General features: G+C 40.2%; 1 protein-coding gene across 3 annotated transcripts in view; it reads left to right on the top strand.

The window, feature by feature from the left end:
* Positions 1 to 17,033, top strand: part of TMEM241 (transmembrane protein 241) — a 57,670-nt gene that overhangs the window by 30,824 nt on the left and 9,813 nt on the right. For all 3 annotated transcript variants that reach the window (XM_030446156.1, XM_030446155.1, XM_030446157.1), the window contains exon 13: positions 312 to 405. In XM_030446156.1, the coding sequence (XP_030302016.1) occupies positions 312 to 405 (94 nt within the window). The remainder of the gene's footprint in view (positions 1 to 311; positions 406 to 17,033) is intronic.

Below are 17,033 nucleotides of genomic sequence, written 5' to 3'. Positions count from 1 at the left end.
GTGCCTGAAGTTAATATCTCACCTCATGTTTCCAATAATCTCTACTTTTCTGATTATGCAAGTGCATTAGAGACCAGCAATAAAAGCGTCAGACTTACTTTACTCAAACCCTAGTCACTGACTGAACAAAACCCAAAATGTCCTAGTCATAATGTAAGCTCTTTGTCCAGCAGATTTATGTCTCCAAATTGGATTAACACAGCTTGAAGGGTGACTGTTCAGTTCTGCATTAGGAAAACCAAGATACATGTAAGACGTTGCTTAGCTGAAATTAAGAGATTTTGTTAACAAGCTTTCCCCATCCCTTGCAGTGGACTGTTGGGATTCTTTCTGATGTTGCACACAGTGAAGCTAAAAAGCAGCACAACCTCAGGGCAATATGCAGCATGGACTTTCCTTGCAAAGGTAAGAGAAAGACCCTCGCAGGAACACAGTGCATCTGTGCTTCTCACAACAGAACTGAGGAGTTTCTGCAACTCTCTGGTTTCCCTTGCTATTCCTATTGCCTAGGAACTCCAGGGACTGCCTGTGCAACTTGCATGTAAAGTTGATGTGACAAATATCAGGTGCACAGTGAGCCAGAATCACTAGCTGAAATAAAATACTGTGTATAGACTGGGCTTACTGGACCTGGCTTGATTATTGCAGCTAAGGATTTGGCTTATCTCAGTAATACCAAGCTATACTTTCCAGAGGTGTTTTGGAGAAGAATACTCCTGAAAACTCCCACTGCTATTGCTGCAAGGGAGAGCAGTGCATGTCATTTGCCTTGACATTAACAAGGCTTTTGGCAGTATCTCCCACAACATTCTTATATGCAAATCAGATTGTTAACAGTCTGCCTGTGCAGACAGTTAGATGGGTGAAAAGATGGTTACATGATCAGGTTCAGAAGGCAGAGCTTAATGATTCCTACTTTAAATGGGGGCTTGTGACAAGTGGAGTAACACAGGGGTCTGTCCTGGGACCCATCCTGTTTGACATCTTTATGGAAGAATCAGAGATGATTCAGTGCATTCACCTTTGCAAAGGAAACCAAATTGGTAGGGCCAGTCAATAATGCTGAAGGACAGGGTTGCTTTCCAGAGGCACCTGGAGAGGCTGGAGAAATGGGTCACCAGAACTCTTGCAAAATTCAGCAAGGACAGATGTGTGAAGCCTTGCACAGAGGAATGAAGAGCCCCTGGCAATAATGAAGGCTGGGGACTGGGGGCCTGTCAGGCTGCTCTGTGGAAAAGCACCTGGGGATTTTGGTAGAGAAGAAGCTGAACGTGAGCCAGCAGTGTGCTCTGGCAGCTAAGAAAGCCAAAAGTACCCTGGGTTGTGCTAACAGTAGCACAGGCAGTAGATTCATGGAAGTGATCATGTCCCTCTACACAGCACTTGTTACACCACATCTGAACCAGGGAGCTTTGTTTTAGGCACCTCAGTACAAGGAAGAGTGGAGTGAGTTCTGCAGAGGGCTGCCAAAAATATTCAGGGAGCTGCAGCACTTGTCTTGTCTTGTGAGGAGCATCTGCTGGACCAGGCTTGTTCATCCTGGAAGAGAGACAGCTTTGGGAGCACCTAACAAACAGCAGCTGCCCAGTAGCTATGGAGAAACTGTCAGGATAGATCTGGGCTCTTTACTGTGGTACATGGTGGAGGAGGGGAGTGGTGGTGAAAGGTGTTAAGTTGAAACAAGAGAGGTTCAGATTGGGTATAAGGAAAAACTTTTTCACCCCGTGTACAAGTCAAGCAGGGGCAGAGGTTGCCCAGGGAGGCTGTGCAGTCTCCATCTTTGAAAAGGTTTTCAAGGCTCAACTGAACAAAAGCCCTGAGCAACTTGGTCTGACCTCCTGAGATCCATTCCTACTGGAATTATCCTATGATCTGTGGATCTAGGGTCTGGCCGTACTTGGTTTAAGTTATTAACAGCTTATTTGTTAAATTATTAGTGGTAAATGCAGTCAGAAGAGCTTGTCAGACTCCTTTTCCCTGGTTAGATTTTACTTAGTTTCATCACTCTCAACTAGCTCACCTGAAAACCACAACCTTTCTGTGTGGTTTGTGATCACAACTTTGCTACTACTGTGAATGAACCTTTTACCTTCAGAGAACAACAACGAGAAAAATAGACTTACATAATATGCTTGTTTAGGAACTGTACTCAAATGAGTCTTTGGTTTTTCTGGGGATAACAAGGAGGGAGTGAGATGGCTGGTTTTGTGCTTTGCAAGCTGTTCCATGCTGTACATGTCACAGAGTTTCTCACCAGTTTGAATTTCTTCCAAACATTCTGACTGTGCAAATTTTAGTACCTTAGCTTTCTTCTTGCTCTTTGGTAGCAAGTCAACCGATCTAAAGCTTGCTCTTGTGTCTTGTTTGTTCTGTTGTTTGGTTTTGGGGTTTTTTTTTTTCCTTTTTTAACATTGTGCTGGAGATGTGAATAGCTGGCTCTGCTAGTAGGTATTGTGAATGAGGAGAAATGGTTCTACTTGTGGTATTTATGAGCTATCTGAAAAAAATGCAGGCAAAGATGTGTTGTGAAATACATTTTAAGCAGATCTGGGTCCTTCCCAGCTGAAGTGGATCAGAGCCATGAAGTCTGGACTGGATCAAAGCTTTCCCAAAGTTCAAGGGTTTCTAGATCTGTGGGGCTTTGGCCAACTCCAGGCATAAATTAGACAAAGTTTGTTCTAGCCACTGTTGTCAATGCAATTACGTGCCTTTATAGCAATTAAAGGTTTGTCCCTGTGTCACAGTAATTTAATCTGTTCTTCAGACCTAGAAGTCTCTGTTTGCTAATGTGCATGTTTTAGTATCTTGCTTAGGAAGGTTGTTGTAAAAGACTAAACTAGTCCTTTTTATGTTGTAGTTTCTAACCCCATGCTCAAATTATATGTCTTAAAAAGTTTAAAAAGGGGAATAAGTAATAAGAACATGAGATCTGTCTGAAACACTAATAATTTTATCAAAACTAGCAGTTTCCCCTGATGTCTTCCACTAGTGTTTTAAAGCTTGAAATAAGAATGATTTTAGAGCTCTGTCATACCCATCTGAGGCAGCATCAGGAGCATGGAAGAACTGCTTCTCCAAGTGCTAAAATGCAGCTGGTTTTGAGTTAGAGGTCAGGGAATGCTTGAAAAATTCAGAAACACCATACATTGGTTTTAGAACAGGGATCATAAAAAAATGCAGGGACAGATACAAATAGGCAGAAAGCAAGAGCTGAAATTTGACTTTCCTACAAGGGTAGGGGCTGATCTACCAGAAATTCTCACAAGGTATCTGGTAACTATAATCATAGAGTCATCATAGAATGGTTTTGCTTTGAAGGGACCCTCAAGATCACCCAGTTCCATCTCCCCTGCCATGGGCAGGGACACCTCCCACTAGACCAGGTTGCTCAAAGCCCCATCCAGCCTGGCCTTGAACACTTCCAGGAGAGATCATCCACAGCATCCTAGGGCAACCTGTCCCAGCATCTCACCACTCTCACAGTGAAGAGTATCTTCCTAATGTCCAGTCTTAATCTACTCCCTATCACTACATGCCTTTGTGAAAAGTCCCTCCTCAGCTTTCCTGTAGCCCCCTTCAGGGGCTGGAAGTATCCCTATAAGATCTCCCTGGAGCCTTTTCTGCTCCAGGCTGAAAAGCCCCAGCTGCCTCAGCTTGTTCATAGAAGAGTTGCTCCAGCTTATGAGGAGTTACAAATTTACATAGGGGATAGTTAAGAAGAGCCCTGATCACTATCTGATCACTAATGCTGCTTCCTGCAGTGGCTGGAAGTGTTATAACTATGTACAGATGCAGCCTAACATTGCCTGGATATGAGGGCCTTCTCAATCAAATCTTATGTCATGATAGGTGCAGAATAGCAATATTTAACTAGTACTGTAAAAATCCAATACTGTAAATCCAAATGTGAGACTCCCTTTAAAAAAAAAAACAAACCAACGAAATTGAAGTTAATGCAGATAAAGAATAAAGATAGAAAGTGCTTGAATCTGGACTTGCAAAATGATATCCAGTGGAAAAAAAGAAAAAAAAAAACTATGGTCACAACAACAGCTTTGCATTCCCACATGAGCATTTTTCTTGGATTGAGTAGTGCCCTAGATCATCCTCTTAGTCTCTCAGACTGACTGGAGTTTTCACCAGCAGTTGGAAAGAAGCAGTGTTTGAGGCCAGAATATGTTTATCTTGCAAATGAGCCAAGAAAGGAGAATGCTGTAGCCCTCAGACAGCAGCACAGGCCTCTAGGGAGGTGTAGAGAATGGAGAATTAGAAAATCTGTTTTCCATTTGGATGCTTTGTACCTATGTGACTGATGAGCTGGGGCTGAGATTGTTGCCACCACTTCATTTCTTTTAAAGTGCCAATAGACCAATAAACTAAACCATGAAATCTGATGGGCCTGCTTTGCAGATTCAAGGACACATTCTTTGTGAAGTCCACATATTTGGCCTCCCTGCCCTCTAATTTTTCATTCACTTAAAAACTGGAGCAGGGTTGTAACTTGTTTTTATGATAGTTACTTTGGCTGTGGCAATTTAATCAATGCATGAGGTTTTTAAATTCTTCCCCATAATGATTTTTGCCAGCTTTCATGTCAAAGCATTACTTTGTGCAGAGACAGACAAAGCACAGGTTTCACCTGTGTATGTAGTCCTGTGTGATATTTATAGTGACAAATGCTTTCTGCACTTTTGATGTGAAGCAAATAATGTTGTGTGTGTGTTACTCATATCTGTATAGATGCATGAGAAATGCTAAAAAAAAAATTGCTAAAGTGATCGGTAAAACAAGCAAACAACCCAACAGCAACAACAAAAAAAGCTTTTAAGAAGCGTAAGAAATATGGAATGCTTTGTCATAGCCTTGCACAGTTTTAATCCCCAGATGAGTAAGGATTTGAAACTGTAGTGAGATTTCTTGTCTTAATTTGAAAGCTATGATAGTATCGTGGGTCATGTACTGGGAAGAAGAACTGAAGATGCTCGTGTATACAGACAGAAGCATCTGGTGAGCTCTAACAGGGCTGTCAGTGAGCTTGTTCAGAGTAAGGCTGGCGATCTGTATCTGGTGATGAAACCTATTAGGGTCTTTAAAAGTTAAGCAGCAGAATAATCTAAATTATGAATACAAGGAAAAAATAGTATTTCAGAACTTTTCTTTGGCTAGATACTAGTTATTTATTAATTCATGTTCCCATGTCATGCTCAGTATTATCTCAATAAACTTGTAGGGAATTCAGTTAGTTTCCAATAGGAACCTATTGAGACACCTTGTTTTAAAGAGGAAGAATAAATAGTAAAGTCAGTGGGTTTTTGATTCCCTTACTTCCTCCCTCACTGATGAAATAAAGTTGGAAAACTGAAATCAAGTTGCACTGAGTTTTACACTGATTTTTTTCTGCATTTATTGAAGCAAAATTTAGATTAATCTGACCAGGAGTATGCAACTCTTCTACATGGCCATCCCATGTACCATGTGTCATCTCCAGGGCATCCGAACAGTGTTGGAGCTTCCCAGAAACGTAAAATCCTCCCTTGACAATTTCATTGGTTGCTTGTTTGTAAATGTGTCTGCTGCCAATCACCCTATGTTTAAAGGTGGCTATCAGACATTAAGAAAGTACTTTTGCTGAAGTGTCTGCAAGAGTATCTTATCCAGGGGTCTGTAGCCTGCTGCACTTACACACCAGCAGTTTTAATCCTCCCCCAAAATATATAACAGCTATTCCAAATGCCTCCTGTTCTCTTTGCTTTTATATTTTGTGCCTGGGTATCTGCTTCTTTGGTCGCCATGACGTCTTGAAGAGAATGGATAGACAATATTTCTCTTTGTGTCTGTGAAAAAAATGGGTTATATTCCTCCTAAAGACTAGAAGAGTACTCATGTTTTTTATTAAAGGAGAAATTCCTGCTTTTCATAAACTGAAGAGGCCACTACTGCAAGTCTTATGGTTATGTTCACTGCACCCCTCTTCATAGACAGCAGTTCACGTGAGAATTTTAACTGCTTTAATTCCAAGAGAACCAAGAGAAATAAAACAAATTCATGTTTTTGCACATTTTTGCAAGCCTAAAGCCTCTGCTAAAGCATGCACTCTATTTTTAGATCTTTTAATTCCTCTCGCACTGCTGCTTAGCGTGCAAGTGCTATAAAATATTCTGGTCCAGAATGTCAGTTCTTCTGCTGAGGGCTATTTACTTGTATAAATAGTTGCCACTCTGAAACAGAGTCCTGCCATCAGTACTTTCTCAAGTAATTGGCTCTTCATCTCTGCCCTATTGTGGGAGGATTTTTTATAAAAAGAAAAAAATCTGTTTAAAAATTTGATTTATATAACATAACAAGAACAAAAATATGTTCAGTTTGCTGGTGCTTGCCCACTTGGTTATACTGAGGACTGAAGTAGTGTCTGCTTTGCATGCTGCTATGTGCAGGCAAAAGTGACAGTGAGATTCTTGGCTGAAAAGCACATTGCTTTCTTGGCTTGGACCTCATAAAGCTGTATGCAAAAATGTCATCAACTCCCACTGGAGTTCCATAAACACAGTGAGTTTTCATTCGGCCAAGGTCCTGCACTGTGTGCAAGGGTGTCTTGAGATCTCTGCTCGCCCAGCCTGGAAAAAAACTGCATCTGGAAGCCAAAGCCCTGGGAGAGAGGAAGAATTGTGTGTTAGACCTGGCTGGACTCTTGTTGGTAGGTGCTCCCCGTGGCACCAGTGTGGTTTAGGTACATCTCTAAACTGAGAGATTCCATGATCCTAAAGCTTTTGAGTTCATAAATGTAGAAGTGAGCTGCTTCTATCTGCACACCTTGTGTACATGTGGATATTCACACACACATATGCACACATTTAAAGGTAATTAAAAATGGTGAAAGTTCTTTTTTATCAGTTGTTGGTCCTCCCTGTATGAAATGCAGTGAGTACATTTATTCTTGAAACATACATTTGATTCCTGTGAGTCACCATGGGGACCATGCAAATACCTTGGAAAAGAAAATGTGTTTTGCAGCCAATCTTCATGAGCAGACAAGGCAGTGTGCTCTTAACTTCATCTTAAGGGTCTATAAAAAAGACCAGTTGCTGAAACCTTAAAAATATAGGTTTTCAGGTAGTTTCCATGGAGACAGTTTGAGAGTTACGTTGTAGCATCCAACACTCATTACACCATATAATTGTTGGGAAGACATCAGTCTCCATAACAACTCCTTTGTGTGATACATGACCACTAAGCTAAGTGGCACAGGCTCCCTGAGGCACTAATGCAATTTAAGGAAGCTGTCTTGCAAGAACAGCTGAGACTCGCTGGGTATCTTGAATCTTCAGGTAATGGAAAATTTTAATATGTACATTTAGAAGAGTTGTGTAGGGCTGCAGTTGGGTATCCATTCGAAAATGGCAGCGACACAGCTTTTGGGCATGACATTGTCAACAAATAAGTACATACAGTGATGAGTTGCAACTTGGAGGTGATATTGCTCTGTAATTTTCATCAGTGCTCAAAATGATAAATCCAGTCTCAGTGAACATTACTTGATAGCTTGAGCCCTAAGACATGCTCTGAATCAGTTTGTTTCCTTTTATCCATTGTGTTATCCATTTGAAGTGCATTGTGTACATTGGGTATTGTCATTCTCTTGAGCATAAAGCAAGCTGCAGAACCACTAGGTTGGGTATGTCTTTGGAACAGGCTTTTCCACCCCTGCCTCTGACAAACTGTCTTTATTTGCTTGATAGTAGAAAATGGTGGTTTAAAAGTAGATTTCATCAAATATATCAGAATTTTGAATAGCAGAGGATGCAGGTTCATTAGTTCCTCTGCATAATAGATTCCTCGTCTTCCATTTTTTATTTGGGTTCCTGGAGTTGTGTATGGAGAGCTGAGGCTGGGAGATGAATCATAAGTGTGACAAAGAGAAAAGAGTGAGAACTCTTTCAGAAATCATTTCCGATGCTAATGTACTGATGTAGATGGCAAAATTTTATGGGAGAAAAATATAACACACTCATGTAGAAGATCTCTCAGATAGCTAAGGCTAGACTTCTGAAAATGAGCAAAAATAGCCACATTCTTCTTCCTTGCTTGTTCCCTGTTATTTTCAGGGTCTGGGTCACTCGCTTGCTTTTTGATTCTTAAAAACATTTATGAGTGAAATGTCTCCAGACTGCTTCACAAATCTAGAGCCTCTCTGACCTCTTGGTGACTCCAAAGTTGCTTTCTTCAGAAACTTCTCATGTTAGCAATCTGCTGCTGGCTCTCTTTTTCTTCCTCTCCCTTCCCAGTTCAGAACCAATCTGTGCAAAATGTGAAGTGCTGTCATTTCCTAATCTCACTCTGTACCCCTGCTTAAGGATTAAATTTTGACTTTCATCAAAAGTCATCAAGAACACCTCTGGAGGAAGCAGAGCGAGTGGCTTATGTCCTGTCCTTGAAATCATACGATCTTTGAACAATCTCAGGAGATGACTGTGAGTTGTTCTTCTCCTAACCACAGCTAGCAATGGGGAGGAAAAAAGGCAAAGTCCAGCTTTCTCTACATGCTGTGGGTGGTTGTCCTAAGGGGGGCAGAAGGGAATGTGTCTTCTAGCTGAGGCTTCCGCACCCTTTCTGAGGAAATAGGGGGCCAAAGACTGTAGTCAACTGTAGTCACTTCCATCTCTCTGTCCATGAATGAGACACACAGGGACTGCTGAGACCCATTAGGGCTAAGCATGGAACCTTGTGACATTGCTCACAAAAGGCATTGCTCAAAGTGGATTAGCTGTGTTAGTATTTTAATAAATTTTTTCAAGCTGATACCAGTTTTTTTAAGATTTCTGATGGAATATTTTGACCTTTTGTAACAATGAATGGTTAGGAAGCCCTGGAAAAACTTTTGGGTTTGAATGGAAAAATAAAACCTTAAAGAGAACCAGTTCTTCCTTGCTGTCCTTAGCATAATAAAAATAATAATAATAATAATAATAGCATGTTGATTTCTTTCCATTACATCATTACTAAAACAGCATAAACACACCAGAGAATAGCAATGTAGAGACTGTGTCTGGGTTATTGTTGTTGGGTTGTACGGAAAGGAGTCAGCAGGGACATTTAGTTATCTGGTCTGGGAATTATTTGTTTATGAATTAGGTTTTCCCAAAGGAGTTGTGAGATGGGAAATACAATAGGAAACGGACTTCATACATGCACAGAAATACCAAAACTGTGTCATGGAGGAGAGAGGTTGATGGAAACTTGCTATTTTTGCTAACGGATTTTTAAAAAATACTTGATTACGCATCCCGAAGTTTCTTCTGCTATTTTTGATACTAGTGATACCCTCCACAGCATTCTGAGTTAGTCATGACAGAAAAATGTTTTACATCCGATACACTAACAAGGAATATAAGCACTTCAGATGTTTCTATGGTTTTTAACTATGAAAAAATGCATCGTATTGCTTTTCACTTAAATATTCCCCTTAAGCTAGGCATCTTCCTTCATTCTCACAATATCCTTGAATACTTTCAGCAACATTTGTGCTTTCATGTGTAAAATCTATTTTCTTATAGCAGCAATACTGGGGGCAAGAAGATATTTGAAGATGCACTCAAAACCCCACAGCTCTTGAACTGACAATGGCCTTGATCTGCAGTGTTCAGCCTGAGACTTTGGGGTAATCTGTCACAGAAAGAGCAGTCACTGACAGTCTGTGCAGTGTCCTACCCAGCAACCCCTCTACAGCAAGGTGCTCCAGATATGATCAGTCTTGTCACAACGGGCCAGTCCCCATCCAGGTCATCTGAACCAGCAGAGGTGGCTTCAGAGTGGGTGTGTGCTTACCTGTCTGATGTCTGCATGGAAAGGGAAAGTTCACTAATGAGTTCACAGGTTGCTCAGGGGATATTTTCTGCTGTCAGTCTACCTTGTGAAGGTTGTTACTTAGTATAGGTTAACACCTAAGCACATGGCTTTGGGCTGAATTTCCAGCTGACTGTTGAAAAAAAAACTCACTTTTTGTGATGTGTGGAAACACGTTGATGGAGCCTGTAAAATATCTGCCTTTAGGCCAGTATTTTTTTTGCCTTATTTGCCTCCATTCTCTTTCAGAAGTTGTGGTCCCTGTAAATATGTTCTCTTGCACTTTGAGGGAGAACAAACTGACAGGGGTTGAAGGCATCCTCCTGGTTAATTTGGACTTTGGTAAGAATTAGGAAAAGGTGCAGATAGAGCAGCTAAATGGTGAAGAATAATCACAGCCACTAAGCAGTCTGCTCTTCAAAATACTGTCTTCCACCACAGTGCCAATGTGGGAACTGTCTCCAGGAAACTGAACTCTCATTTTTCCTTTTCTCCATGGCCCCTTGACTGCTTACAACTTTACACTCTGGAACCAGCTTTTTGTTGTTTTGGGTTTCTTTTTTTTTCCTGAATGCCAGCTGAGCTGCTGTGGTGGGAGATCATGATCCACCTGTGAGGAGTTTGGATTTGCCTCCTCTCCTGCCTTTGGTCAGAGGTCCTGATGCTGCAAGGCAGATAGAATAGCAGTTCCTGCCTGATGTGGCTACTGGCCCACCCACTGGCATCTAGCACAGGCAGATGCTGAGTTCATTGCTTCCCAAGGAGCCAACTCTGTTTTGTGCCAGGTATATGTAGCAAAACTGTGTTTGCCTGCTAGGTTGGCCGCTTAAATGTGACGATGCCAAAGCATGGCCATCTTACCTGGGTTATCAGCCTTCTCTGTCCCTTTATGTTAATTTTATTTCATGATCTCATGAAGGTTAGATGAGGTGAAGAATAGCTTGGAATGCCAGAGGGCTAGCTCTTGCTGAGCTTAACATAAGATGAAAGGTATTTTATTGTGGTGTTTTATAGCGGTGAAGTGTTAGAACATCTGGCTGCTCCTCCAAACTGAAAAGCAAGACTGTGAAAATCAGATAGAAAAATTTATTCTTTACCACAGTATGCCACGTTACTGACCAATAAAATTCAGAGCATTAAACACAAGATGATACTGAGACAAGTGACTGAGTAAAACAAAAAAAAAAGTGTATGTTTTTTACAAGTTCAAAAGGTTTCAGTGACTGGGTAATTTCAGCAGAAGCAGACACTCTATAGAAATTTCTATAGACTTGAAGTGAAGAGATTAATAAACTGCATGCCACAGGATCTAAGTTTTTTATCAGCTAAGGTCAGCATGCAGATATCTCCTTTTGTCCAGTGTGCCCATTGACTACAAACCTGGTGCATTAGGAAAGGGTCATAAATTCTCCTGAATTGTCTGTCATCAACCAATACTTGGCTCTTGGTCCACTCCACTTTTTGTCCATCATCCTAATAGGTAGAACACTTCACTGCTGTTGTTGTTGCTGTTGCAGTGCTTACTCCATTTACAGAAATATTCAGTAATTCATAAAATAAGAACAAGATGATGAATCACATTTCCCTGTCAAATTCTGAACTCAGAGTATTTAGGGGAGAGACTAAGTGGTAGGAGAAGTTTAAGGCCTTTGGAGTACTGGGGCAACATATAAAGCAAATCAAGTCCTTGACAGGCTGAAATGACAGAGGAAAATGACAGTTAAGCATTATCATGCATGAAGCATTTACAGAAAACAGGAGGCATTGGGTCTTAAGTTCGGTATAACCTTGAAGTAAAAATGTATTTCAGCTTTTGGTGAAATATACATGCAGAAGCAGTCCATCTTGTGACACCAAGAATGGACAAAGCACTTCTTGAAAAATTAAAAAAAAAAAATAAAATCAAAGTTATTTGGCCTAAAGACACCTTCTTGATCACCCCCCTCACCCTGCTGGCCATATTTCTTTGGATGCAGCGCAGGATGTGGTTGCACGTCAGGATGTGGCTCACGTCAAGGTTCTCATCTACCACCACCCCTAAGTCCTTTTCTGTCTCATCAGTCATGTATGTTCTTTTTATTTCTATGCTATATATAGTATGTGTTTATAAATGAACACATATATAGATGTTTATACAGTGACAGATGTGGGGCTTTCTAAAAAGAAAGAATTAGACCCTGTCTTACTCATGTTTTATCATTGTGAATAGGACCATGTTATCCTGTTTCTCATAGAAGAAGATTTTTTTTGTAGAAATTCTATTAATTACACTCAGTAACCTACATATCCTTTTTTATTTTCTGTAATTAACTATTGTAAGGTGTCTGTGCAGCATAAAATAACAGCTCTGTCTTATCTGTGGTAGCTCTTGTGAGGATTAAAAAAGATAATGCAGAATCAAGGAAATTAATGTATTGCCGAGAATTGGAAATTCTTTAACTATACATTAAATCTTTGTATGTCTGAGAGTTGTAAGATGTGTGCCAGGTACCTTAAAGAGGTGAGGGCAGAGAATTCTCTACAAGTGATTCAGAGACAAGAGACAGATGGACTTTTTTTGAGCCCTTTCTGCTTTGTAGGATGTGGCTGGGCACACAGCTGGGTTCCAGAATGACCCAGTAACTACAGCCTCAGTATCCCCTAATGGCTTGTTTTTCTCCCCAAGCCAAACTGCTAATGAGATGCACACAGTGCAAGAACAATAGCTTGGCCACCTTTGTCTTATAAGGAATAAAAGAATAATGAAGTTAGAAAGCAGCTCAGCAGTTCTTTTGGCGTTCACATGATGGCCAGGGTTAAAAAAGAGTTTCTGTAGCACATTGTTCTGAAAAGATAATACATTAATCCTTGACAATGTACTAATCTGATAAGACAGGATGCTGAATGACTGTAAGGAAGCAGATACAACCACCTATTGCATCAGTCTTGCAGGATCACTGTCTTGGTTATATTGGTCACCACATCCTGGAAATGAAAAGAATCACTGAGAAAAATCTTCATAAAGGCAATAGAAAATAGAGGATATATACCTAATTCACTCAATACTGGAATGGTGTATGAGTGTCTAGGTATAGAAATGCAGAGGATTATCTTCCCTCTAATTAAGAAATCTACTTTCTTACAGAAAGATGATATATATAGAAATACTCCTCTGTGATACAGTGATTATTATTTTGAGTATTGGTAAAGTAAAAAAAAACCAACACCGTAAATATCTGATGATTTTGCTAGAGGTGAACATTTTTACTGTTTCTGTTCTGAAAATGTTTTAGAGGGCAGGTTGCTGACTGTATTTGTTATTTGGTCTACCCTCTCCTTCTTTGCTTAATATGTTTTTAAATGCAACATGTAGATGATTTTAAGCTGGGTCAGAAATTAATTGATATGAAAACCAGATAGATTCGTTTACACTAGAACCAAGTTTTATCATTAGGCATTTGACTGCTAAGGCATGTTTGAATACTGGCTGCTTTTGAGTCACAGGACGTGGAACTCACTTTGTTCTTAACGAAACCCTGGAATTTAGCATTATTGTTTTAATAATGCTAAAAAAATTAAATAAAGTGAAATAAAATACGAGGAAAAGGCAGAAGAGACTGACCGAAACCTCCTTTGAGATAAACATAGGATTTTTTAGGGAAGATCTGTGCAGGCATTTAGGCAAAAATGAAACGAAGGATCTCAAACAATTTTACAGCAGCTGGTAAAACTTCTACATGGCTGGATCAAAGCTTTGTGGATCATGAAGTTGCTGTCACCGTTGCCATGGTGCCACCGTTGCCATGGTGCCAGCATGGCTTACAATTTAAGTAACAACCCTGCCCGGGCTTGTGCATCTCTTGATCAATAGTGTGTGTCAGGGAGGGCTAAAAGGGTTTTCTTCCTTCAGGAGAGCTGAACAGAGTCCACCTATGAGCAGTGTGCATCTAAGTCTGCTGTAATGCACAAGCTCATTGCAGTGTTTACTGCATTCATAGGCTCAGAGTCTCCAGCTGAGACTCTGAGGGAATGGAAAACTTTAGCACACATCTGCACTTGGAGTGAGAGTGGTGCAGGAGATGTGCTCAAGGTAGCTTCCACCCAGTGAGCAGAACTGAGAGGGAAACCTGTTTTCCTTTCCCCTTTTCTCCAACTTATTTCACTTTGGAGGGTTTCATTCCTTTGTTTAGGCTGCTCAGCTTATCAGGCAGGATCATAGCATTGCTGTTTCCTTTGGGAAGGACTATCATTTTGGTGGTTCGAGGTTAAGGCTTCATTACTTTTCCTCAGAAAAATCTGTGTCTCTTCTTGAAATCCTTTCCCTGTCAGTGGTTTTATTAATACTGCTCCTTCAGGGGGCTGCATTATCACCTGAAGCTGTTAGGTTAAGCAGCATATTTTGAATTTCCTTTTAATTGGTAAAAACAGAGCTTCAGAAGACAGTTGAAAACTCTCACAGATCCTTTCAATGTGTTGATTAGTACAACTAAATCAATATCTAGAGGAAGGAGGCTTTACATGAGAGCTGGATGGAGGACTTTTGCCCCCATTTGTGGTTATCTCCTTTAACCAGATGTTTGCTCTGTTACTTTAAAAATGGTTTAAGGGAGCCTTCAAACTTCTAGAAATGATCCAGATTGCACAGAATGCCTTATCATTACAATAGGCAATATTTTTGAAAGCTTCAAGGGAATTTTTTATTTCTATGGTAGATCATCCCCAAAGCTGACCTGAAATTAAATAGCTAGTGCTTGTTTGATTTTACTCTGCTTCTGAATGTGGTATTATTTCAGGTACTATGCAGGACTGGGAATATCTTCTGTGCACAGTATCTGCAGCTGTTAATGGCACTTTATTTTGACTAATGACCATGGGAGGAAAACAGTTTGGGTTTTTTTCCCCATGAGTTCCTTGTATTTGATTTTCTCCCCTGCCCTATTCACAAGCAGTCCAGTTGTACTTGACTTTAGTTCTAGTCCACTTTCTTGCAAGGAAGGATGTGTACCATGTTTGTCATCTTTAGCAGTGATTTTTGCTGCCCGCTATGGCAGGTTTCCAAGTGCTTGGACCAGTCTTCCTCAACCAGTGTGTGCTTACTGGTGGTCATTGGTGCCTCTTCTTGTTCATTGCTGGCTTTCTCATGTTTGTGAACCTTCAGAGTCAGCACCTGTTCTGTGAAGATCTCATCTCAAGTCTGGATTATTTCAAAACAGCTCATCAGAACACGCTGGACAGTTTTAGACTGGAGAGATCCAAGCCCCTTGGTGTTCTTCCATGTATTTGTCTGTCCCAGACAATGCCTTGTTCATCTGTTTCTGGAGGTGCTGGATCTCTCTGGATCAGACTCTTCTTGCTAAGATGCAGGGAAGTGACGTAGCTGGCAATGTTTGGTTGCCTTAAAGTTGTTGCCTTAAAGCAGAGGAGAGCTAGATAGGAATGGCTTGTACTCCAGCTGAGATGAAAACTGTATGTAAACAGAGGTGTTAATATCTGAGAAAATTAATGTGAATTATCAAATACAGAAGATGGCATTAAGATTAAGATGGGATGGCATTAAGATTAAGATGGCACTGTTCTTTTTTTCCTTTTCTGAAGGCTTTTGTTTCATTTTTGCTAGGCTTCCATACCTAACATAGCATTTTATATTTGTGTTCACCCTTGTACACAGTTACTCTCAAGGAAATGTATATACCAATGAGATGGAACTCTGAAATCTGGGAAGTTATTTCAGTGGCTCTCTCTCAAGAAACAAAAGAGTGTATGTTGTTTCTGGTGTTTGCCTCCTGTAATTTTTGGTATCACTGGATTATCTTGATGTGGCTGTTTTCAGTGGCACTAACAGTGATCCATTTCCCTAGTGATTTTTGATAATTGTCTTAGCAGCTGGGTAAAACATGCAGAAAAAGAACAAAACAAATGTTATGTCTATAAAAAGCTTGACATTGCTTTAATTCCACCCAGCAGAATGAAAACAAAGGTTATGTACATCAGAAGTTTTTCATGATGTTTTGAGATGATGACCCGATGATAAATAGGATGATTTATTTTGAACAGTGAGTGAACTTGATGAGCCTTTCAAAACACTGTCTTTGGAAAAAAATACATGTTTCTGTGAGGACAGAGGTTTTGGCAGTTTGGGGAAGTGAGGTTACAAGGATTGGCTCTGTGTACACAAACTAAGGAAAACTTTTGTGAAGTATTCTGTGTTCACTTACAGCAAGAACTATGACATTTAACTTTCTAGCAGTTTAACAATGAATCAGAGGAAACATACTTTTTATATGGTATGTACAAGTACAGTTGTAATATTAACAAATCATGGTCATGCTTGGAATAAATCCCCCATATCTCTCCATTCCAGATAGGAAAATTAAATCAGAATCTAAATTTTGAAAATGTCCTCATCAGTGTTCTTGGCTATATAAGAAACATGTTCCTGAACACCTCATAAATACTAGATACTAAAAATCTCCAGCCAGCTTTTGCAGCTTGAATATCTTTCCCTAAAGTAGCTGTAAAGTCAGGGGGTAGAAAGGACCAACAATAGCTTGGTCAAGAATGACAAATTTATGTAGCCAGTGCTGGCTGGCTTGAACTGATCAAGATCTGACACACCAGAGAGGCTATGAGAACCACAGCTGGTCAGTGGAGAAGGCAAGGCAGCAAAGAATGAAGCCTCCTGCATGTCTCTATGTCCCAGGATCCAAGTAAAGGATCCTTTGTAAAGGACGAGGGTACTTAGGATGCTATCTTCTGTCTTCAAGCCATATGTCAGACTCACCAGAATTTTCTGATGTTATCTGGTCAAGAAATAGATCTGATAGGGAAGCTGGCTCAGCAGTGATCTCACCTGTTCTTAAGGTCCTTCAACAAGGAATTCTCCAATTTTTAAAAAAAATTAATTATCTAATTAACTAATTTATAATTCTTAATTAATTTCTATTTTTCCCTATATTTTTAAAAAGAACTTTTATGAAACAAGTTTTGCTTTCTCTTCTGGACCTTTTTTCTTGTCTGACCATAATGTGATGAGGAGAAAGGAGGAGATCATTCATGGAGTTGTCTAGTTGTCTATCAAAGTTCCCTGGAAAATCTTTAAAACTACTGTAATAGTGCCTCTCTCCACTCAAGAATCACTCAAGAAAATTTACAAATGCAAGTGCATGAGAGCACATTCTCTCCTAGGGTGGTTTTCATGCTGGATTGATCCCTGC

Source organism: Calypte anna, chromosome 2 (assembly GCF_003957555.1).
Source record: "Calypte anna isolate BGI_N300 chromosome 2, bCalAnn1_v1.p, whole genome shotgun sequence".
Taxonomy (NCBI): Eukaryota; Metazoa; Chordata; class Aves; order Apodiformes; family Trochilidae; genus Calypte; species Calypte anna.
The sequence above is the reverse complement of the archived record's forward strand: the minus strand, read 5'-3'. Positions and strand labels throughout refer to the sequence as shown.